The sequence below is a fragment of the Neomonachus schauinslandi genome, chromosome 14, assembly GCF_002201575.2.
Source record: "Neomonachus schauinslandi chromosome 14, ASM220157v2, whole genome shotgun sequence".
Classification (NCBI taxonomy): domain Eukaryota; kingdom Metazoa; phylum Chordata; class Mammalia; order Carnivora; family Phocidae; genus Neomonachus; species Neomonachus schauinslandi.
Genome location: NC_058416.1, coordinates 70,215,424 through 70,238,764, shown reverse-complemented (window position 1 = coordinate 70,238,764; position 23,341 = coordinate 70,215,424). Strand labels below are relative to the sequence as shown.

General features: G+C 43.3%; 1 protein-coding gene across 3 annotated transcripts in view; it reads left to right on the top strand.

Moving 5' to 3' along the window:
- The window catches only part of NF2 (NF2, moesin-ezrin-radixin like (MERLIN) tumor suppressor), a 77,260-nt gene that overhangs the window by 24,030 nt on the left and 29,889 nt on the right, over positions 1-23,341 (top strand). For all 3 annotated transcript variants that reach the window (XM_021703614.1, XM_021703615.1, XR_006541216.1), the window contains exons 2-8: positions 1,432-1,557; positions 3,479-3,601; positions 5,601-5,684; positions 14,605-14,673; positions 15,519-15,601; positions 17,702-17,777; positions 21,422-21,556. In XM_021703614.1, coding sequence (XP_021559289.1) covers positions 1,432-1,557; positions 3,479-3,601; positions 5,601-5,684; positions 14,605-14,673; positions 15,519-15,601; positions 17,702-17,777; positions 21,422-21,556 — 696 coding nt within the window. The remainder of the gene's footprint in view (positions 1-1,431; positions 1,558-3,478; positions 3,602-5,600; positions 5,685-14,604; positions 14,674-15,518; positions 15,602-17,701; positions 17,778-21,421; positions 21,557-23,341) is intronic.

Sequence of the window (23,341 nt, the reverse complement as noted above, 5' to 3'; positions counted from 1 at the left end):
GTCTGCTGCGGTTTTGGTGCCCTTCCATCTAGCTTGCTACTTTGCTCTTTGACTGTAAACACAGAGAAGGGTTGGGCTTTCCTGTTGAGTACCTCGTAGAGAACACACTGTTCGTTCATATATATTAAAAATAGAAGGCCTAGTTGAAAAATCCTCTGTACAATCAGGTTTTAGCAAAAGCCAATCAGTTATCACAGGTCTAACTTAGTTTTTCCTTCTTGCTTTTATAACATGTCTCTAAACCCTAAATTTTCTCCCTTTCCTTTTCATTATGCATCTTCCGTGTGCCAGGACATTGGGAGAAGATTTCTAATGAGGGCAGGAGAAGGACAGATGCTTCTGCAGTTGAGTGGTCTTGCCCTTCCTGTGTCTGGCGATTTTGCATTTGAATCCCCAAATTATTCTTACTTTGACCTCCATCTCTGGGATGTGTCTCATGTGCTCACAACTGTGCCCGGTGTATATCTGAATGTCCACCAGATGCGGGGGGGAGGGGGTGATGAGCCTGGGGGGTGAGCCCAGCTAGGGGACTAGTGTGGGACATCCTGGGTGATTTAACTTGGAAGCCACAAGGTGGCAACATTTACTAAGCGGCTGGGCATTTTCTTCTCTCATTAAGATGTTGAACTTGCTTTTCTATTTTCTCAGATTGAAAAGCTGAGAAAAGGGTTTAGCAGCCATTGCTTTAGGTCCTTTCAGAAAGTGAAACTGTAGGATAAGCGTGCTGCAGTATATTGGTGTCTGTTCATCCCCTGGGTTTAGATACCAAGAGTTTGAAATTGCTCTGTGTGACTGTGGCTGAGTCACCTCTCCTTTGGCCTCAGTTACGCATCAGGATAGGAGAGATGTGTGGTTGGGCTGACTGGTAGCTAATGGTTCTTTTTGTGCGTGATTTATGACTTCAGTTACAAGTTACTCCCCTCTTTTGCTTTTTAAAAAAAACTTCCAGTAAAACTAGTCTTTAAAACAGAACAAAACAAAACAAAAACCCAGTAGCTTTTTATCAAAGGACAGTGTCATGATTAAAAAAAAAAAAACAAACGACAAAGTCTCAAAGAAATTAATGTCCTAGAAGCTAGCCATCTCCCTGGGTTAACTCAAGAGGCTAGACTCTCCTAAATGAGGATGCTTATTTACCAGCTTTCCTAAATTAGCAGCTTTGGGGATATCAAGATCTGTAAGGAACTGTCCAAGGGAGGTATTGTGTATGCTTTGCAGTGATTAAGCCATTAAGCTCTAATTGGTATTTTCCCACTCACGGTTTGTGTAGGAAGCTTTAAAATTATTTAGGAATTCTGTGCTCATCAGCCATCTTAGTGTCATCCCCACATTTTAGAACCCAAGAGCAGGAAGTGCAGAGAAAAGGTTTTTGTTCAAGCGGATTATGACTTTTGCTCACAATACCCTCCCTGTTGGTCTGTTATATTGCAGATGAAGTGGAAAGGGAAGGACCTGTTTGACTTGGTGTGCCGGACCCTGGGGCTTCGGGAAACTTGGTTCTTTGGACTGCAGTACACGATCAAGGACACCGTGGCCTGGCTCAAAATGGACAAGAAGGTTGGGCTGGAACTTGATGAGACCAGTGAGGCTGGTGTGTGCTCTGGTTTTTCCCTGAGCATGTGCCTAGCTACTTTGCTCATCATGGGGCACTAAGGACACCCAGTAGAGAAGGGGGCAAGTCCTGAAGTAAGTCGTGTAGAGAACAGGTCCCAGAGATGCCATAGGCTTTCTGCTCCTCCTAGGCCAGCAGAACCAACCAGGATGAAGCTGTTGCCCTCCCTGGCTTCTTTACTCATCGTCACCAGGCTGATTGCTTCTGGCTTTATGCTATTCAATTTATTGAACCACTAGTCAGGCTTTATGAATAAAAATTACTATTACATTATTATCCTTTTTTTTTTTTAAATAGTTTATGTCTTTGAAAGATTTGCCTGGGACTCATGTTCTTTACGGAATGTTTAAGTCTTTTTTGAGAAACACTGTGGCCCAATTCAATTTAGTCATTAACATAATCCAAGGAATAGAGAGTGCCCCACTTCCTTTGGTGAAGAAACAATGTCCGTTTTTTCTTTATGATTCTCTGGGCCTTCTGAGGTTTGGAAGACAAGTTGGGGCTCCCGGCAGTTCTAATGTGGTTTAGAAATGGATATTACCTAAGGAAACTGCTGTCTGCATGGATTCATGTGTGCACACACATGAAGGCACACTTACCTACTTACCTGCCTACCTAACCATGAAGACGTTTGGGAACAGGGCCTTTTTTTTTTGTTAGTAGCCCCTAAAAGACCCCTAGATCTCAAAGTAAGTCAATACCCTCTGCAATTGATTTTATCATCTGCTGCATGGCGTGATAGACAATGAACGCCTCCTGTTTGTTTTTTTTTTTTTATAAGTTTGACTCTAAGCTCAAGTGTTCAAATTGTGTTTCCATCTGTACACAGTAATCTGAATCTTCGTGTTGGAATCTCCGCTGGTTATGAATTTCGTATGGTAATTCCCAGTGGTCATGAGCATCAGAGTGCCACCATGTGCCGATATCAGTGAGAGAGTCCTAGATCTGGTTTATTTTGGGTCTCCTGGACGTTGCCACCTGGAATTTGGGCAGGAGCACAAAGAATTATCTGCCTAAGACAGCAAAACTTTCTGTATCTTTTTGTGATTCTCCGCAAAGTAAATTTTAAATCATACCTGAGTATTGGCCAAATGGATATTAGATTGGGGGCATCAGGAGCCAAGGAACCTTGCTGCTCAAAGGAAATAAATTATGACACATGTTAATGGAGCCTTGTAGCCTGTCACATGGCATGTTTATGTCCTGAAATGAAATTCATTCTGGAGAGCAGATGGTTCAGGCTTTTCAGTGGGTGGATGAAATTGTTCGAAGATTAAAGCCAGTGTGGTTTACTGACTGTGCTCAAGTATTTTGTAGGGCATCTCTGGAGGTTCCTTGAAACAAAGGGTTGCCACCATGGACACATTTCACTTTTGTTGCTCAGTTAATATTTAGAGGATTTCACAAAGATGAGGTTCATCATCTCTAAGCTCCCTCCCAATATGGACCTAAACGTTGGGGGTTGGCAGGAAGAAAAAAGAATAAAGGAAGATTCCCACGAGTTCAGAAAATTAAAAAAACCTTCAGCCTACTGTAAAGGATAGTGCCCAAGACCTTTGAGCTATAAATTTCTAGTTTTTAACTATCTCTGTGGCCTTGAGAACATCTGTGCCTTAATAATCTTAGCTCCACTCACCCCTTGAGGATATTGATTAATTTGGTTCAGAAACACCATGTGAGGTGAACATTACCCCATGTTATAGATGGCTTTGTGAATGCTTCAAACTGTAAGATCGTAACCTTTGGGAAATGTGATGAATTTGGAGAGGGAAAAATATTTATATGTCCCTGAAAAAGGTTCTTTGGTGGTGGCAGGGGAGGAATAGGTGCCAACATAGCTTGTTCTTTTGCTCTATAATTGTGCAGGTACTGGATCATGATGTTTCAAAGGAAGAGCCAGTCACCTTTCACTTCCTGGCCAAATTTTACCCTGAGAATGCCGAGGAGGAGCTGGTTCAGGAGATCACGCAACATTTATTCTTCTTGCAGGTACACCAGTCCGTGCTAGCCCCGCTTGTTCTGAGAGAACTCACCCAGGCCTGGTTGCCAAGGCAGCCTGGATGACCCCCTCAGAGTTGACCACAGATGCCTTCGCATTGTGAAAATGTTCTGCCTCTGGGAAGTCAGTCCCTTTGGTTCCGTAATGGAGGGGAAAAATCTTCAGAATAGAACTATACTTGAGAGATGTGAATTGATGTCATATGAAATGGCAAAACTTTGGTAGTGTAAGAAGGGGTACCTGACTTGAAGCCTCTTTGAAGATGGATCCTGTTTTCTTGTCGCTGAGTGGAAAGTACCTAGTAGTTACAAAGGAAGTCCAAAGAGAGAGTCTTAGAAAGAGTACTTATTCCAAAAGTTTGAAATCTGCTGTCGTTAAGACAGGACTTCAGAACTCCAGTGAGTTGGAGTTTAACTCCATGTGGCTAATCCTACACATGTGGAACTTCAGACATGGTGCTTCATGCTGCCCATTGTCTATAAATGTCTTATTCATCTCCCGCTCCTTCATTAGAGTGTAAGCCCCTTACAGGCAAGGCTCACCGAGTGCCCAGTCGGCATTCCAAAAGTAACTGCTCAACCGAGTTGAAGAAATGAGGAGCTCTATAATTGTGGGTTCAAAGACCGCTAGTTGGCCGTCTGGGGGCACAGTGAGTCCAGGTCAATTTTGCTGGTGTTCTTATTGCTTGATCAGAGTTCTGCCCCAGTTTCGTGGTTAGTTGCAGTGACTGGTGCTGGAGCTGCTTGTGTGCCCAGTGGTGCTTACTGTCAGTAACAGAGAAGATTGCACAGGGGCATTAGTGACGTGATTTCCCGGAAGTAGATGTATGTATGTTGTCACATAGTCCTCGTCTAATTAGTTTGAGCTTCAGATTGGTATGTTCAGTAAATATTAAGTTAAATGTAGTAAAACCCCCAAATAATTTACTTTACAAAAAAGTGTATGTATATATTTACATATATATATGTATATATCCCCATCCCTAACATTTTCCTTCAAAGGGAAACCCCCTCAGTTTTTCTGTAGTGTGGATTTTTCCCCCTTTGCAAAGAAACCAAGGGATTAGAAAGTTGCGCTGCTTTGAATAAAACCGCATAATGATCTCCGAGGCCCCAGAATGTGCTAGCGTTACCGAGATGGCGCTTAGAAGCAGTGCCCATCCCTCATGTGACTTTGGCTTAATTTTCCCTCATACTGAAAAATTGGAGTGTTTCGTGGCTGAGCAAGGCAACATTTACTACGTCTATGAATCTGGTGAGTGTTGATATCTGTGAAAAGAAAGTTGGCTTTCCTGTTCTGTTTATTTCAGTGTGCCCTGCTTGGTGAGGCCCTCTTGCCTCAGTGTCCGCAACATCACACGCTGCATCATTCTAAGAAGTTAAATGCAATGAGATATGTTAATTCGACATTATGGCTTAAGAATTATATTTCCTGGACCTCACATGTACTTAAAAGTTTAATCGATCAAACTTTATTGCTTCCTTTTCCCTTAGAGCAGGCATTTTGAACGTGATGGGTTTTTTTCCTGCAGTCATAACTCAGTGGCCTTGCTGACTTTTGTCTTGTGTAAAGACTTTAAAGTAGACTCCATTTCCTCTAGTGCTGTGTGTGCTCAGCAGGGGCTGAGGCCCCAATCACCAGCAGAGCTGCTCCTCACACTTCCGGAATTCACAGCTCCCCTCTGTCACAGTCCAGATAGCAGTCTCTGTTTTAACCATGAAAAGTGTTTTTCCCCTTCAGGAAAAGGATCGTGAACAGAAGAGATAAGGGTTTTTTTTTTAATGCATAGTCATCTTACCAATAACTTCTCAGCCCCTGTACTCCCAACCTGGCTGCAACAATAAAAAAAATTGTACCCTTTGTCAGAAAATTATTAACAGGCTGGTTTGGCAGCCCTCATTAGAACACCCTGCAGCCATCTGCTGTGACCAGCATGCACAGCTCACTTCCGCGCACACAGTGTCATGTCTCCCTTGTTGCCCCTTTTAGGTAAAGAAGCAGATTTTAGATGAAAAGATCTACTGCCCTCCCGAGGCTTCTGTGCTCCTGGCTTCTTACGCCGTCCAGGCCAAGGTAGGCTCAAAGAAGGAGAGTGCCTTCCTCCTTGGCATTAATGTGTGTCATGGGAATCACTCCAGTCTTTGGTTTCTTTGGGTTTTCTAGGCTTCAGAGAGACTTTCCCCAGGAGGGAGATGTTTAGGACTTGTGGGCTGGGGAAACCATAATCACTGTCCCAGATTCTGTATAATCTTGTGAGAATTATGGTGAATTGTCTGTCTTTGTAATCTCATTACACACATGTGGTTAATTACAGTCACTGGACTTTTTATTAGCCCAGGAAAATGAACTTATGGTCTCCAGTTTGAGCCAGACTATAGCCTTTAGGTCAAAAAGGCCCCAAACTCATCTTCTGAGGACCAGCCACCGTGTGTGTGGGAACCACACTGCTACCTAGAGCATGCCTTCCTTCATCCACCCCTGATGGGCATGCTTGCTGTGCTCATGGCTCGGTACGGCAGGCCCTTTGGCACCCTGAGCCCAGTTGAGCTGCCGGTGAGTCATTCATAGAGAAGTCACTGCAGATTGGGAGTGGTGGTGAGGGAGACCACCGCTCTTGTGTTTTGTCCTCTCTGTTTTCATAAGACCAACTAAAAAAATAAATAAATAAATAAAACATAAAAAAAAAAAAAAGACCAACTACAGGGTCAGTCAGGGGTGCTTCGTGTCCCTCAGATACCCCCCCTGTATTTGGTCCTGCTGCTTCCTACCTCCCACGGCAGCATAAGGAAAAGTCCCCAGAATTGGGGCACTTTCCTTACTTTTGTGATTTTGCATAATCTTTTCCATTTTTTTCCTTTTTCGTTAGAGGTGTCCACAAAGCCATTTCCCTGTGGTGTTATAAAAATTAATAAGACACTCTGAACTTCTTAGCCCACTTTTTTTGGGTAGCTTAATACAATTTCAGATCAAAGCCAGGAAATGACTGGCCTGTCACTTGGCGGGGGGGGGGGGGGGGGGTGGCAGAGAAAAAGTCTGTTCATGCTGGTTAGACTAACAGAAGCACCAGAATCAATTCTATCATTTGATGACTCGTCTAATATTTGCTGAGTATCCATCAGGCCTGAGGAGGGATTGTTGACTCTGTCACAGATACAGACACGAAAGCGAGTATCTGCTCTTAGCAATTTGCCCAAGGTCATTTGGACAATCTTGGGTAAAGCTAAGGGCAGAATTCATGGCTTTGGGATTGTGTTTTGTGCCTCCCCTATTCCACTGCCCAGAAAAATGAGTAATTGAAAAAAACAGAAAATGGGCCTTGATTCAACTAAAACATATGCTTCCTTTTATGCCTTGATTAAGAATATTAATAACAGGAAAAATGTGTCCTTTCAGTCAGTATTGCCCTGACAGTGATGAAGCGGTCATTGTCACTCTCATCAAATCCGAGCACTTCCTGGCCCAGAACCGAGTTCCTTTTTAGCAGGCTTTCTCCCCAGCTGAGAGGAGACCCAAGCTCTCAAGGACATTACCTCCCTTTGAAGGGCTTCAGTCTCAAAGGCTACATTTCCTTTGCATGGATTTTGGGCCACAAATTCAAAGGCCACCTGTGGAAAAAAACACAACTTTTCAGGGAACCAGCAGATGTTTGCTTAAACAGATTTCACTGTAGGAAAGCCCTACTAATTTGGATCCGACTAATTTAGAGATGAAAGTGATTCACAGACAGCATATGTGGTTCATATGGAGGAGGATGTTCTGTTTTTTCCGGAGTAAATTTTCAGAATCTTACAAATCAAGGTAATCTATGGCTTCAGGTCTGCATTGGAGAAACTAAGGATTATTATAACATGCTTCCAGTTGCTAGGACTGTTGGTTAATATTAAAAAAGGATCTCTGATTACGGTATTAATAAGATCTTACACACCTATGATGTTTTACAGTTTCACAAAGTGTTACACATGAACATTTCGTGCGGTACTCAGTATAGTCTTTTCCATGAGCCACAGCTTGAGACTATTATGCCCGTTTTGCAGATGAGGAATTTAAGGCTCAGAAAGGATTAGTAATTTGTCTAAAGTCGTAAATACTTTATGTTAATTCTTTTTTAATGGAATTTATAGCCCACTTCTTGATGGACAGGATTTGAGCAGAATGGAATGAGAGAGTAGAGCCAGGATGAGAACCCTAGGGTCTGGGTTGCCTAACTCAGTACTCTGCTCTTGCCCTCCCTGTGTAGCGTGTGAGGGAGGTCTCTGGGTAGCATGCACTGCCTTTCACCAAATTCCAGATTCATTTATAGGGTCACATAAGTCCAGACTTTTCAGCAAACCATACTGGTTTCCTTCCGTCATATTCAGTTTGTTTTCTTCCACAACCCTTCTGAAACAGAAAGGAACTTTAGAAGAGTGGTTACGGAAAGGGACTCAGGCTCATTAACACATGGAATATAATTATGCACAAATGTATTCATTACAGTATTTCAGCTGTTCGAATGATACAGACACAGCTAATTCCAAAGCATAAAGAAACAATTACCCTCAAAGTGTAAATACAAATATTAATCACATGGTTCAGTTAACAAGAGCCATATTTCTTGGTTAGAGTTTGAGTTATGTTTGAATGTTTGAATCAAAAGTCTGAGCTGAGTTTGGTGGTTTTTTTTTTTTTTAGTCCAGTCACATGGCATACCAAACCATTTTGCAATGTTTTAAACCACCTGTTGGATTTTGGTGTTTGAAATGTGTTCTTATTAAAAGTGACTTTGGGAGAGAATGGTATGTAATTTACCAGTCTTGCAGCACTGGCCTATAGACTCCTAGTTTTCAGAGAGAGAAACGAATGGTGGGAGAAGAGGCTTAGTGTTTCTTGGTGCTCTTTGATGCAAGTTAGGGACAGAGTGCTAAAAAGCAATTAAGAAGTTGGGTATATGTAAAGTATAGGTGAAGAGTGGCAAGTGTTGAGGCTCGAGAGGTCTATAAGGGGCCAGATCATAAAGGGTCTTAACTTTATTGTGTGGGTGGTGCAGAGCCAGTGAAGGGTTTATATTTTAGACAGATCCTTTGGTGGCTGTGTGAAGGACAGATTGGAGTGAGGCAGGTTTGGAAGCAGGGAGACCTGTTGAGGGCTATGTGGTAGTCTTGGTGAGAGGCTCTTAGGGTCACACCTTGGGCATTGGTCATTTGGATGGGAGGAGACCAACTTGAAAATATCCAGGGGGTAAAAGTTGAATATAAATGGTGCTGTACTTTGCATACCCCCCCCCATTTTTGGCTTATACTTTTAGACGTTGATATTTTTTCCCACTCAACATCGATTTTGAGATGTATCATGTTGTATGTGTAGATGTCGCTCATTGATCCTAATTGCTATGTGATGGCCATTGATGAGTAAACCTAATTTACTGATCCATCCCCCTTTTAAGGGAGAGATAAGTTTAGTTTCTCCTTTTTCCTCCTATCAGAAACAGTGCTTTACCGAAAATCCTTTTATATGAGTCCTTGTGTACATGTGCAAAAGATTTTTCCACTTAAGGTAGATTTCTATGAGCAGCATTGCAGATATATCCCTGAATGTAAAGATCTCTTGAGTATATGAGAAAAAGATAGCAAAAAAAGTGGGTACAAAGGGCATGCATAACAGGCACTTTATAGAAGAGAACGTGAGAATGGTCAATAAATACAAAAAGATGTTCAATCTCACTGGTGCTCAAGAAAAAGTTAAAGCAACACCGACGTACCATTTCAAACCCATAAGGTTGACAAGGATTAATAGTAAATAGGAGAGAAGTGTTGTTTGAGTTCATGTGCTGGTGGAAAAGGACTATGAACTGGCATGACCTTTGTAGAGCGTTGGATGCGGTAAGAGCCCGTCAGGTGAGGGGACACCGCATCCCCGAGTCCCCGAAATTCCACTTCTAGGTGGTTACTCCAGAGGAACTCCCATACGGTGTGTCTGTTTTACTTAAAACTATCAGAACAGACCGTCCCACTTCATTTTTAAACTACCGAACCGTACTTCCTGAAAAGGAGGGACTGTGGATTATTTAAATGTCTCTTTATCGATAGATATGTAGGTTTGTTTTTTTTTTCTATTATTTAAACGAATGCAGTGCACATCTTTGAATACGCCTCTTTGGGCACATATGAACAGTCTTTCTGTTCTGATAAATACCAAGAAATGGCATAACTGGGCTGAAGGATAAGAACCTTTAAAATTTAAATAATGCCGAGTGAAAGAAGCCAGGCACAAAAGGCTGCCTATTGTGTGATTCCACTTACATGAAATGTCCAGAATAGGCAAATCCATAGAGACAGAAAGTAGATTTAGTGGTTGCTAGGGGCTGGAAGGAGGAGGAAATCAGGACTTAACTGTTAAGGGGTATGGGATTTCTTTTTGGGGTGATGGAAATATTCTGGAATTAGATAGTGTTGATGGTTGTACAACATTTTGAATATCCTAAAAACCACGGAATTGTATGCTTAAAACGGTGAATTTTTTAATTTATCGGAATAAAAAACATTATGTTTGGCCAAATTGTCCTCTGAAAGTTTTGTCCTAATTTAACACCATGTGAGAATACCTGTTTTACTATATCCTCATCAACAGTGGATGCTATCAGTCCTTCAAAATTTTTGCTAATCTGACAGAAAAAGAGTTTTTTTTGTTGTTGTTTTTTTAAGTTTTCATTTCCTGATTACCATGCGGGCTGAGAATCTTTTCACAGATTTACTGGTGATTTGTATTTCTTTCCTCTGTGAATCAAGTGTTTACAGCTTGCCCATTTTTCTAGTGTATTGTTTATCTTTTTCTAATTGATTTATAGGAGCTCCATGTAGTATGGGTGTTAACCTTTTATCTTTTGTTACACATACCAGACTTGTCAATCTTTTTATGTTTTGAGTGATTTTAGAATGGCTTCACCAACTCTTGTTATACACATGTCCTATATTTTGTTCTGGTAGTTTTGTGGATTTTCATTTATAGGTTTGAATTTTTAATCCACCTGGAATTTAGTGGACTGGTGTGTAAGTAGGAATCTATTTATTCTATGTATGTATTGGTCAAATCTTTTAAGTTTTGAGAAATCCTGTTCAGAGCATTTGGTCTAATTTTCCTCGTAGTTGGCGGAGGATAGTATTTCATATCCAGAAAAAGCCTCTGTTTAACCTAAGAATTGACCTCAAGAGTCCTTTAAATGGTGAACTCCCTTCTTGAATTTAAATTCAATTGGTTTATATCAGGGGTGGATCCAGGTTTTGTGGGGCCTGAAGTTGATATAACTTACAGGGCTTCTTTTCAATGCAAGAATACCAAATTGTGAATATAAAATTAGGGTCAAGCCCATGCAGGTGCAGAGACCTAAACCCGAACTTCATTAGCTTCAAAGTAAATTCAGTGCTGGTTATGTTATCAGACTGCATCTGTACATAGAGGATGAGGAACAGTCATCTCCATCTATGGAATGGTATGACTTTCTTTTATATTAACCAACTGCCACCCCTTAAGGATTTTCTCCTTCTTGGGGCACCTGGGTGGTTCAGCCGTTGGGCGTCTGCCTTCGGCTCAGGTCATGATCCCAGGGTCCTGGGATCGAGCCCCACATCAGGCTCCCTGCTCTGCAGGAAGCCTGCTTCTCCCTCTCCCACTCCCCCTGCTTGTGTTCCCTCTCTCGCTGTCTCTCTCCGTCAAATAAATAAATAAAATCTTTAAAAAAAAAAAAGGATTTTCTCCTTCTTTTGTTTTTTAAAGAGACATTTGAGAGCAGACACACACAACAAGGTGGCTTTAAAGTTGTAAGTGGAGTTAGTCCAGTGGCAAAGTTCTTTAAGCAGGGTCTTTGCTGCCTCTGCATTGCTCAGATGTGTAACATTTGATCACTGAAGTAGCTGGGAGCTCAGTATGATAATGTGGGTCATTAATCTCCTAAGCCTTTGAAACCTGAATTTACAACTTTAACTTTGCATATCTGCTTACTTCTGCATTTAGAGTTTGGTCAGCACCATTAAGAGGTTTGCAAATGCAACTAACAGGGCTTGCTTTAGCATCCTACCCCTTCAGAAATCACAGATGCAAACAGTAACCAATGTCATAAATAATGCAGAGGATAACACTAACACTGACATTTATAGTAAGCCAGGCAGTACGTAAAATGCTTCTCCAGATCATCTTCATCCTTGTCACCCCCTTACGAGGCAGGCACTTTTATGACCCTGGCTTTCCAGATGAGAAAGCTGAAGTTGAGAGAGAGGAATCCTTACTCAAGGCCTCAGAGGGATACCAGAGCAGGCCCCCCATTCAAAATCCTCTAGGACCAAAGTTCTCATGTGACAAATTAGGAAACAGACTCAGAGGTAATACAATCTGAGTTTTTGTCTTTTGGTATCAGGTTGTATTGAGTGCTATGTGTCAAGCATACTTTTACAGTTTTTGTGGATATTATTTCATTTAATCCCCTAAAAGTCCTGTAAGACAAATGCTGTTATTATCCCCCATTTAACAGATGAGAAAACCGAGACACAAAAATTTCCAAGGTCACAGCTAATAAGTGGAAGAGCTGGGACTGAACCTTTAGCAGCCTGTTCCGGAGTCAGGCTCCTACCTGTGTTCTGCAGCTACCTCCTGAGAGAGTGCCCATAAAACTCAGTCCAGGGGCGCCTGGGTGGCTTAGATGGTTAAGCGTCTGCCTTGGGCTCAGGTCATGATCTCAGGGTCCTGGGATTGAGCCCCATGTCGTAGGGCTCCCTGCTCAGCAGGGAGTCTGCTTCTCCCTCTCCTTTTGCCCCTCTCCCTGCTTGTGCTCTGTCTCTCAAGTAAATAAATGAAATCTTTAAAAAAAACCGAAAAAACTCAGTCCAGTTACTGACTCTTCACATCCTCAGGCCTTTGGGAGATCAAGAGAGGCCAGGTTCCTTCAGATTTTTTTTTTTTAAGATTTTATTTATTTATTTGTTTAATTGACAGGGAGAGAGAGCGAGCGACAGCGTGAGAGGGAACACAAGCAGGCAGAGTGGGAGAGGAAGAAGCAGGCTTCCCGCTGAGCAGAGAGCCCGATGCGGGGCTCGATCCCAGAACTCTGGGATCATGACCTGAGCTGAAGGCAGTCGCTTAATCAACTGAGCCACTCAGGCGCCCCTCCTTCGGATTTTTTTAAATGAAGACATGCCTAGACAGGGTTATAGAAACTGTGGCATATTTTAAATATTTAAATTTGATGAATTAATTGCTTTAACACAAAAAATGATGTGGTACAGTTCCGCCATTTGAAAAATAATGATGAGATTTTTAAAAAAATATTATAAAGATTTTATTTGTTTGTCAGAGAGAGACAGAGAGAGCAGGAGAGCACAAGCAGGGGGAGTGGCAAGCAGAGGGAGAAGCAGACTCCCTGCTGAGCAGGGAACCCGATGCGGGACGGATCCCAGGACCCTGGGATCATGAGCTGAGCCGAAGGCAGATGCTTAACCAACTGAGCCACCCTGGCGTCCCTTTTTTTTTTTTTTTAAGATTTTATTTATTTATTTGACAGAGAGAGAAGAAGAGAGAGCACAAGCAGGGGGAGCAGGAGAGGGAGAAGCAGAATCCCCGCTGAGCAGGGAGCCCCATACAGGGCTCCATCCCCGAACCCCGGGATCCTGACCTGAGCCGAAGGCAGATGCTTAACCGACTGAGCCACCCAGGTGCCCCTAATGATGAGATTCTTAAAAAACATTAATTCATAGTGCTCTTTTAGTAGGGTGGTATGGAAATGAGGCACAGTTTAAAGTTGCTGATGAACATTGTTCAATCCCAAGAGACAGGCTTTGATTTTATATGTTTATAGTTTCTTCTAAAAAATGCCTTCATTTTTGGGGGTACCTGGGAAGCTAAATCGGTTAAGCATCTGACTCTGAATTTTGGCTCAGGTCATGGTCTCAGGGTCGTGAGATTGAGCCCCGTGTTGGGCTCAGTGCTGGGCGTGGGGCCTGCATAAGATTCCCTCCCTCTCCCTCTGCCCCTCCTCACCTCGCGCTCATGCACACACTCTCCCTCTTTCTGAGAAAAAAAAAAAAAGGATATAAAAATGCCTTCATTTTTTATTATTTCCTGGTCAGACTTAAGTTTTCTCGGAAAGAAAGGGATATTTTTTTCTTAAATCAGAAAGTGAATTTCCAGGTTACTATCCATGAACGGATACATTAAAATACAGGGCCCATTTCTGGCCCCACTAGTCACTTGCTCTGTAGCAAAAATCCGTTAACCTTTTACTCGTTTCTTTGTCTGTGCAATGGGAATGACAACGTTGGCATCAGATTTCTCCAAAGTACTTTTCAGAGCCTGAATGAAAGGTATTAAAACTATTGCCTGCATTATTCCCAGCTCCCAACCTAGCAATTGGCTCCAATTACCAGCCACTTAGAAGGATTTGTAGGTAAGACTCTTATCACACATTGCTAATTACAACTTTCACAGTTGTGTTTTGTTATTTCTTTTTAAAAGCTAATGTTTTGGTAGTGACTGCTTTCTTCGGGGTTAGAAAACACAGCTACGTTTCCATACAAACGTCACATTCTTTTTTTTTTTTTAAAGATTATATCCATTTATTTGAGAGACACAGCGAGAGAGGGAACACAGGCAGGGGGAGTGGGAGAGGGAGAAGCAGGCTTCCCGCTGAGCAGGGAGCCCGTCGCGGGGCTCAATCCCAGGACCCCGGGACCGTGACCTGAGCCTAACGACTGAGCCACCTAGGTGCCCACAAACGTCACATTCTTATTAGCACATCACCCATCCATCCCTCACGGGATTATGCAGCTCTGTTCATAGATATAATCAGCTTTGTATTTTCATTCAAGGATAACAAACTAGCAAGGTTGAAATCTTGACTTGTCATTGGAACTGAATTGGAACTGAATTGCTCCCCAAGCTGGGAGGGGAGAAGACAGAGTCAAGCTCTGTTCAGCAATGGCGGTTGTCTCTAGAATTTCAATCGCTTGCCCTCCCTTTCTTCTCCTTCCAGTACGGTGACTATGACCCCTCTGTTCACAAGCGTGGATTTTTGGCCCAAGAGGAATTGCTTCCAAAAAGGGTAAGAAATCAATCCCCTGTTTGGGAAAACACAGCAGAGATGTGGTCTATGAAAAAGCTAACTGAGGGACTTGAAGGAATATTGGAAGTACGCGGCGAAATCATTTAAATAAATATTTTGTAATCAATCTTGAGTAAAGAATGTAGAATCTCTGTTAAACGTATTAGAAAGCAAAGGTACGTGGAGTTCGTTCACGGCTGCCAGAGCTAGCATGGCCTTGAATGTTCGTTTCCTTCAAGGTGGGTGAGTGCCAGTGAGTCCCAGGAAAGAGTGTGGAGCAACATGTGTTCAGCCCGGGGAGCTGAGCTGTTTGCAGCGGGGCAGGGTGGATAGAGATGAATTGGGGTGGACATTGTAGTTTTTAATCCTTGGTGGTGTTCATCTTGTTCATTAGTCACAGAAGCAGGCCTTCCCTCCCTTTGGCTGCTCCCGATTTTATAGCTCCACTCATCTGTCATGTGTAATAAAGGCCTGCTTCTCACCTTTGCCTGACTTCCCCTGCTCCTTTGATGGCTTTTGTGCAGGAGGAAGCAGCAGCACACGCCGCTTGGCCGAGCTCCTCCCGCTGGGACATGCAGCCCAGGAAAGAGGGGCCGCAGCTGGGCGAGGGGTGCACCCTTCTAAGTTGTGACTCAAATGGAATGGTGCTTGTTTACACGCCAACCCCTGCAATGTGACTGGCTCTCCCTGTATGTGGCTTTTTAAAAATAGCTTTGTTGTTTTAGTCTGATCTCGGAAGCTAAGCTTTGCTGTTTTGTAAAAATGAGGCGTAATTATAAAAATGGCAAACAATATCCAAACTTTCTTTGTGTGTGGGTTTTTTATTTTGCTCTATTTTTTGGTAGGTAATAAATCTGTATCAAATGACTCCAGAAATGTGGGAGGAGAGAATTACAGCCTGGTACGCAGAGCACCGGGGCCGAGCCAGGTGAGGCTGCTTTATTATCGGTTTACATTTCCGTATGGGCTTTTTTTTTTTTTAAAGAACTACAAATTAGGACATGCTTGTTGAACAAAAGGCAGTACTGAGGTAGATAGAAGGAAAAGGGAGAGCTGGGAGTAGCTGGTCTTCAGTTTTGCGTGTATCCTTCTTCCAGTGCGTGCAGTATGAGGAAGGCAGGAGCCAGCCTGTCCGGATGTACAGCCCCACTGCCTTCATTGGTAATTCAGTTTCATGTTAAGGATTAGAGTGTATGGATATCCCATAGCTTTTGTGTCCATTCCTCTACTGATGACATTTGGAGTAGCTATGGATTTTTGCTTCCTGCAGTATACAGTCTAATATTGTTATATAATTACATGAGTAGTTCTGAGGATTCATTCTTTGCAGGAGTTGCTGAGTCAAAGGATGTGAGCATTTTGCGTTGACAGGTGCCACTAAAGCGCCCTCCATAAGGATTGTACCTATCTCCCTGCCTACCAGCAGTGTATGCACATGTCTTCCCCCCCCATTTCTCTCCCCAACACTCATTTTTATCAGTCTGATTTTTGTAATCTAAAAGATGAAATATTGTGTCTTAAGTATTTGTTAGCATTTTCCTGATCACTGTAGGAATTAATCATCTTTTCGTTAGTCTTTAAAATATTGTCCTCTTCGGGCGCCTGGGTGGCTCAGTCGTTAAGCGTCTGCCTTCGGCTCAGGTCATGATCTCAGGGTCCTGGGATCGAGCCCCGCATTGGGCTCCCTGCTCCACGGGGAGCCTGCTTCTCGCTCTCCCACTCCCCCTGCTTGTGTTCCTGCTCTTGCTATCTCTCTCTCTGTCAAATAAATAAATAAAATCTTTAAAAAAAAAAAAAATATTGTCCTCTTCTTCACATCAACTTCCTATCATGTGCTTTTTTAAAATTTGAATAATATGTATACTGAAAAGTGGACAGGTCATAAACGTACCGCTCAATGAATTATCACAAAGTGAAAACACCGTGTAACACCAGGTGACAAGATAGCACGTGACTCCCGCCTGCCATAACTCCCCATCCTTCCTCCCCAAAGCTAACCACTTTCTGATCCCCAATTTCATAGAGTAGTGGTGCCGGTTTTAAGCTTTACATAAATGCAGTGGGACAGTCTCTAGTTTTTGTGTCTCACTTCTTTTACTCAGCATCATATTGTGAGATTTGGGTTTGTGGTATGTAACAGCAGTGAAATTTTCATTTTCATTGCTGTGCAGAACTCCACTATATTAATAAAGCATGAATTATCCATTACACTGTTGATGGACATTGAGGGCATCGGGGTGTCTCTTGGTTTTTGCTATTACAAATAATGTCAATTTTTCAGAGTAATTGTACCAGTTTACATCAGCAGGGTGTGTGTTTTCTAGTTACTCCACATGCTTGCCAACACTGTGTGTTCTCTCGGGTTGAATTTTTTAAAATTCATTTGAGAGCATTTTGAGATTGGAGAGAGGGAAGAGGCAAGGTCATAGGGAGATCGAGTTAAAATATTTCAATAGTATATCTATTTGGGAGTTTTCTGCAAGTCATTGCTGCTTTAAGAGCTTACTTTAAATTTGACTCACAGCTTAGAAGTAGTTTTGGCTTGGGTTTTACAGCCCAGATAGCTCTTGGCCTAACCCCCGACAACACCCAAAGAAATAAAATCAGGAAGGTAGAGCTCTCAGGTAGCTTGCAGAGAGAATTGTTTCAATACCAAAACCTAGGTGAAGAAAGTTCACAAGCAGATAAAGCAACAACTTAAATCTGCATATCCAAATCCATTTGAGGGGAGAAGATAACATATCACGTCCTTTTCTTGAATTCCTTGAGCTGGGTGACATTATTTACCAAGGGCAAAGCGTGAAATTGAAGGCAAGAGACACTGTAATGAATCTATTCTCTGGCTTTTGTGGGGATGGGAAATTCTGCTTGACCTCGGGGTGTTTCATAGACTCAAGGCTGGGAAGAGCCGTGTTGGTATCTTGCCTGGCTGGTGACTTCCGGCGGGTTCCTACGCGCAGGTGGGTGTGCGCCCGGCCTCCATTTTCTCACTTAGCTCTGGTGACAGTGTCTTTCATTCTCCTCACAGGGATGAAGCTGAAATGGAATATTTGAAGATAGCTCAGGACCTGGAGATGTACGGTGTGAACTACTTTGCAATCCGGGTGTGTTGAATCCTCTTTGAGTTCCCTGTGTATAAACAGAGACTGAATCAGAGGCAGACAGCTAAAATGGGTTACTTCCTTATTCCAGATTGGCAGTCTCTTTAATGGTTCAGTGGAGGAGAAGAGAAGAGGAAGGGGAGAGGGTCTTATAGCCTCATTTTCTATTTTTGGACTTCAATTAGATCCTTGGTAATGAAGTGTCAGTTGAGCCCCCAGGGGGACTTGGGCCTGGTTCTGTGCTCAGCAGAAATCTGTTCGAATACTCTGAGTGTAATGTTTGATTATTTCTGGCTCTATGAGATCTGGCCCACAGGGAGTGCATGTAAATACTCTTCCCCCAGGGCACAAGGAGAGTAAAGCTACTTTTATAGATTCCTGATTTGTTTGGGTGGGTCTCTTGGTCTCACTAGCAGGCTAATTAGTTTTCTATTCAGACCATTAATAGTCCCACTGTCCTCTGGGAACCCACTGCTTCTGCACCAGAGGCTTCTGTTTTCAGTCTTGGCTGGGTGGGCCTCTTGAGCATCTTTCTCCTGAGGTTCTGCGGCTAGATGCCGCACCTAGGAGCTCCATCCAAAGGAATTCATGCCATTGGCTCAGGTATTCCACTGCTGGTTCCAAACTGCAGATAGGTAGATGTTAAACAATACCCACAGTGGCCCATCTTTTTTGGGCGGGGCGGTGGGAGGGGGAGAGAGAATCTTAAGCAGACTCCACGCCCAGCCTAGAGACACAGGGGGGAGGGGGGAACTTGATCCCAGGACCCTGAGATCATGACCTGAGCCAAAAACAAAAGTCAGAAGCTTAACCAACTGAGCCACCCAGGTGCCTCAGTGGTCCACCTTTCACGGTTTGCTTTCCTTTTTTGGGTTCCTATAAATTTTGTATGAGGGGCACCTGGGTGGCTCAGTTGGTTAAGCATCTGCCTTCAGCCCAGGTCATGATCCCAGGGTCCTGGGATCAAGCCCTACATTGAGCTCCCTGCTCAGCTGGGAGCCTGCTTCTCCCTCTCCCTCTTCCTGTTGCTCCCCTTGCTTGTGCTATCTCTCTCTCTGACAAATAAATAAATAAAATCTTTAAAAACAAAAAGATTTTCTATAATAATTCAAAAGGTTATTTTCTTAAGTTTTACTAATTTCTATTTGCTAATTGTCTGGTTTGTTTAAGGTCAGGCTAGTTTAACACATTTCTGTGGTTTTGGCAACATAACTCCTCTTGGCCCATATGCCCACCATCTAGATTCTAGAAAAGTAGTATTTTACAGTCCTTAAAAAACAGTTTCTTACTAGGAAATATTTCTGCAGCAGTCAGACTAAAATACACAATTGTGTGTGTGTTTTGTGTTACACAGTAGACACAGATAATGGATATTTTAGTGTCTTTTGTGTTCGAGTTCCATCAGCTAAGGAAATTATGTGCTTAAAACAATTTAAAAGAGACTGCTTGAGTCCCGCCGCTCTCTGTTTATTCTCTAGAAGTCATGATAGGAAGCAGAGGGTAGAATCCTTTCTTTTTTTTTTTTAATTTAAACTAGTCACAAACGTAATGAAATATCTCGTTTTCCAAAATGTACTGTAGCACTTAAAAGTACAAAGCCTCACTTATGTTAATGCAGTAATTTTAAGAGCTTTGCAGACAAACAGAGGAATCTCTCTCAGGGTTTGGTAATAGCGCCTGACTTGGGAAGTGTTCAAGGGACTAAGAAGATTTATCTTGGAGCACTCACTTGTCCACCTGACACCTGCTGTTAGATTGGTCCTTCTCATCACAGTCTGAGCACCTTCTCGGTTTGCAGACCTGTTTTGCTGCCCTCGAATCTGGTTCGATTTCCTAGTTGTCAGCAACGGGTCAGGTGCTTTGGGTCCTTGTGCAGGGAGTTTCCTTCCACCACTGCACAAGCGCAGGGGCATGGGCCTCCAGCCTGAAGATGTAGCTCTAGGCCCTTAGCTGGGTCAGTGACCTGAGGGCCAAGGGCACTTTGCCCTCTGTCTACTCTGACTGCCAACCAACATATGTGCAATCAATTAAATTTTCAGACAGTTTTATTGAGGTATAATTTATTTTTTTAAAGATTATTTATTAGAGAGAGAGTGGGGGGGTGGTGGGGAGGGCAGAGGGAGAGGGAGAGAATCTCAAGCAGCTCCCCACTGAGCACAGAGCCCGAACTGTGGCTTGATCCCAGGACCCTGAGATCAGACCTGAGCTGAAACCAAGAGTCGGATGCTTAACCAACTGAGCCACCCAAGCACTCCTAGGTATAATTTATATACAATTCATTTTGGTATATTTTTTCCAACATCCTATTATAATAATTTCAAACATATAAGAAAGTTGAATTTCACAGTGAATATCCATATATACCCACTGTCTAAGTTCTATAATTAACATTTTACTATATTTGCTTTATCACACTGAGAATACATTTTAACATAAAATAAAACCATTTGATCGCAGCACTTGGAATTTTCTTTCTGGTGGGGTACCTGGGTGGCTCAGTCGGTTAAGCATCTGACTCTTGATCTCAGCTCAGGTCTTGATTTCAGGGTTATGAGTTATAAGCCCTGTGTTGGGCTCCACTCTGGGCATGGAGCCTACTTAAAAAAAAAAAAAAAAAAAGAACTTTCTGGTAGTACAACTACATTTTCTTTTAATGTAAGAGATGTTTAATTCTACAGGTCTTTTTTCTTTCTTTTTTTTTAAGATTTTTATTTATTTGACAGAGACAGAGAGCGAGAGCAGGAACACAAGCAGCGGGAGTGGGAGAGGGAGAACAGGCTTCCCGCTGAGCAGGGAGTCTGATGTGGGACTCGATCCCAGGACCCTGGGATCATGACCTGAGCCGAAGGCAGACGCTTAATGACTGAGCCACTCAGGCACCCTAATTCTACAGGTCTTTTTTCTACGTGTATGATAACTCTTATCCGCAGGAGTACCTTTCCAAGGCCCCCCATGGATGCCTGAAACCATGAATAGTACCAAACCCTGTATATACTATGTTTTTTTTCTTATATATGTGTACCTGTGATACGTTTAATTTATAAATTAGGCACACTGTAAGAGATTAACAATAACAATAAAAAAGAAATTGTAACAGTATAAAAGTCACATGAACATGTTCTTTCTCTCTCAAAACATCTTATTGTACTACTCACCCTTCTTAGAATGATGTGAGATGATAAAATGTCTATATGATGAGATGAAGTGAGGTGAATGACTTAGGTGTTGTGATGTAGGGTTAGGCTACACTAGGGACCTGACAGTAGTTCAGAAGGAGGATCGACTGCTCCCAGACCTTGGTAACTGAAACCATAGAAAGCAAAACCACAGATAAGGGGGGCGGGGGACAACTACTGTATTTAATTGGAGGTAACAGTGCTTAGATTGCTGCTACTTTAGCCACTGAGCCAGTAACAGAAAGCCCCAGTGATCCCTCTGGGACACGAGTCATGAGAATGGTATTTTGCCTCTGCCTGCCCCAATTCAGGAAGCTGGAGGCCCCCTGGGTTACATAGCCACTGTGACTTCTGTTGGGACCTACTGGAACTTGTCACATGTAATAGTGTGTGCTAGGTTCTTTGGGAAGTTGAATAAAATCTCAAACCTCCGCTGGAGCTGACGGTGGCTGATCTTTGTTGAATCTACAGAATAAAAAGGGCACAGAGTTGCTGCTTGGAGTGGATGCTCTGGGCCTTCACATCTATGACCCTGAGAACAGGCTGACCCCCAAGATCTCCTTCCCGTGGAATGAAATCCGAAACATCTCATACAGCGACAAGGAGGTAGGACGTGCTTCGCATGCAGACCCACCAGCAGCGCAGCTTGCGGGCTTTCCCTGTCTCTCCTCCTTGCTGTAGTGGTCCCCAGCCAGACTGCTCCTTGTTACCAGTAAAATCCTTTAATCCCCAGGCTTTGGGTTTGGGGTTGTTGTTTTCCGTTTACAGAACAGTATTGGCAGCCTATTTTCAGATGGCATCGCTAACCAACCCCCCGCTGACTAACAAGAGGCTGGGGAGCTCAGCTTGTCCAGACGAACCTCCAAAGAATAGTAAACAAACCAGAAAGTAACCTTTTCCTATTACTTGCCTTTCTATTTCTAGTGAGAAATTCTCTTTGTATTTTTTTTTTTTTAAAGATTTTATTTATTTGACAGAGAGAGCAAGACAGTGAGAGAGGGAACACAAGCAGGGGGAGTGGGAGAGGGAGAAGCAGGCTTCCCGCTGAGCAGAGAGCCCAATGTGGGGCTCGATCCCAGGACCCTGGGATCATGACCTGAGCCGAAGGCAGATGCCTAACGACTGAGCCACCCAGGCACCCCTCTCTTTGTATTTTTAAGTGTGGTGGATATTAAGCCCTCTCTCAGTATCCAGTGCTTGATACGTGTGGTGAGGATATCTATCTATTTATCTCCCTGTGTGTGTGTGTGTGTCTCTCACGGTGATGACATAAATAAGGATATCAGAACTAACTACTTGTGAGAATTTGAGAATAACTAAGTTTGAATAACTTGGCTGAACACTCTTAAGTTAGAAGTCAGATATTTCTAGGGATGCCTGGGTGGCTCAGTCGGTTAAGCGTCTGCCTTTGGCTCAGGTCATGATCCCAGGGTCCTGGGATCGAGTCCTGCGTCAGGCTCCTTGCTCCGGGGGGAGCCTGCTTCTCCCTTTGCCTGCCGCTCCCCCTGCTTGTGCTTGCTCACTCTCTCTGACAAATAAATAAATAAAATCTTAAAAAAAAAAAGAAGAAGTAGTCAGATATTTCTATACAGGATGGTGATCTTTCCCAAACACTAATCTTACGTTCATTCGTTCACTCGTTTGTTCTTTGTTAATTTTTTTTTTTTTTAAAGATTTTATTTATTTGACAGAGACACAGTGAGAGAGGGAACACAAGCAGGGGGAGTGGGAGAGGGAGAAGCAGGCTTCCCGCCGAGCAGGGAGCCCAATGCGGGGCTCGACCCCAGGACCCTGGGACCACGATCTGAGCCGAAGGCAGACGCTTAACGACTGAGCCACCCAGGCACCCCTGTTTGTTAATTTTAAAGGAATTATCAAGCATCTGCTTTGTGTTAGGTTTTGTGGGGGAAACAAAGATGTAGAAAATCCAGTCTCACCCCTCAGGGAAGTTATAGTCAAGCAAGGCCCCGACTGCTGTAAGACAGGCCTACAGTGCAAGGGACTGATGATGCACGTGATGATGACCCATTGCATTTCCGCTTTTCCACATAGGAATGCTCTCACCCCAACTCTGATTCCCTCCTCCCGAGAACATGCAGCAAGAGTAGGGGCCAGGTTTGAGGTATCTGTGCCACATCAGGAAGTGGAGATGCAGAGGAATCAGGTTAGCTGTGATCGGTGAGGGGAGCTCCACGTTCCCTGAAGTCATAGCTGGGGCGGCGGGGGGAGCTTTTACGGTAGCGGGTACAGAGGGTGAGTCCTGAGAGCACAGGGCACCGGGCAGAGGGCAGAGGGCAGCGGGCCCAGACGGCGCTCAGTGACGTACTGGTGCCCACACAGTTGGGATGCTGAGTGTCGAGTAAGGAACAGTGACAGCTCATGTGGTTGTCT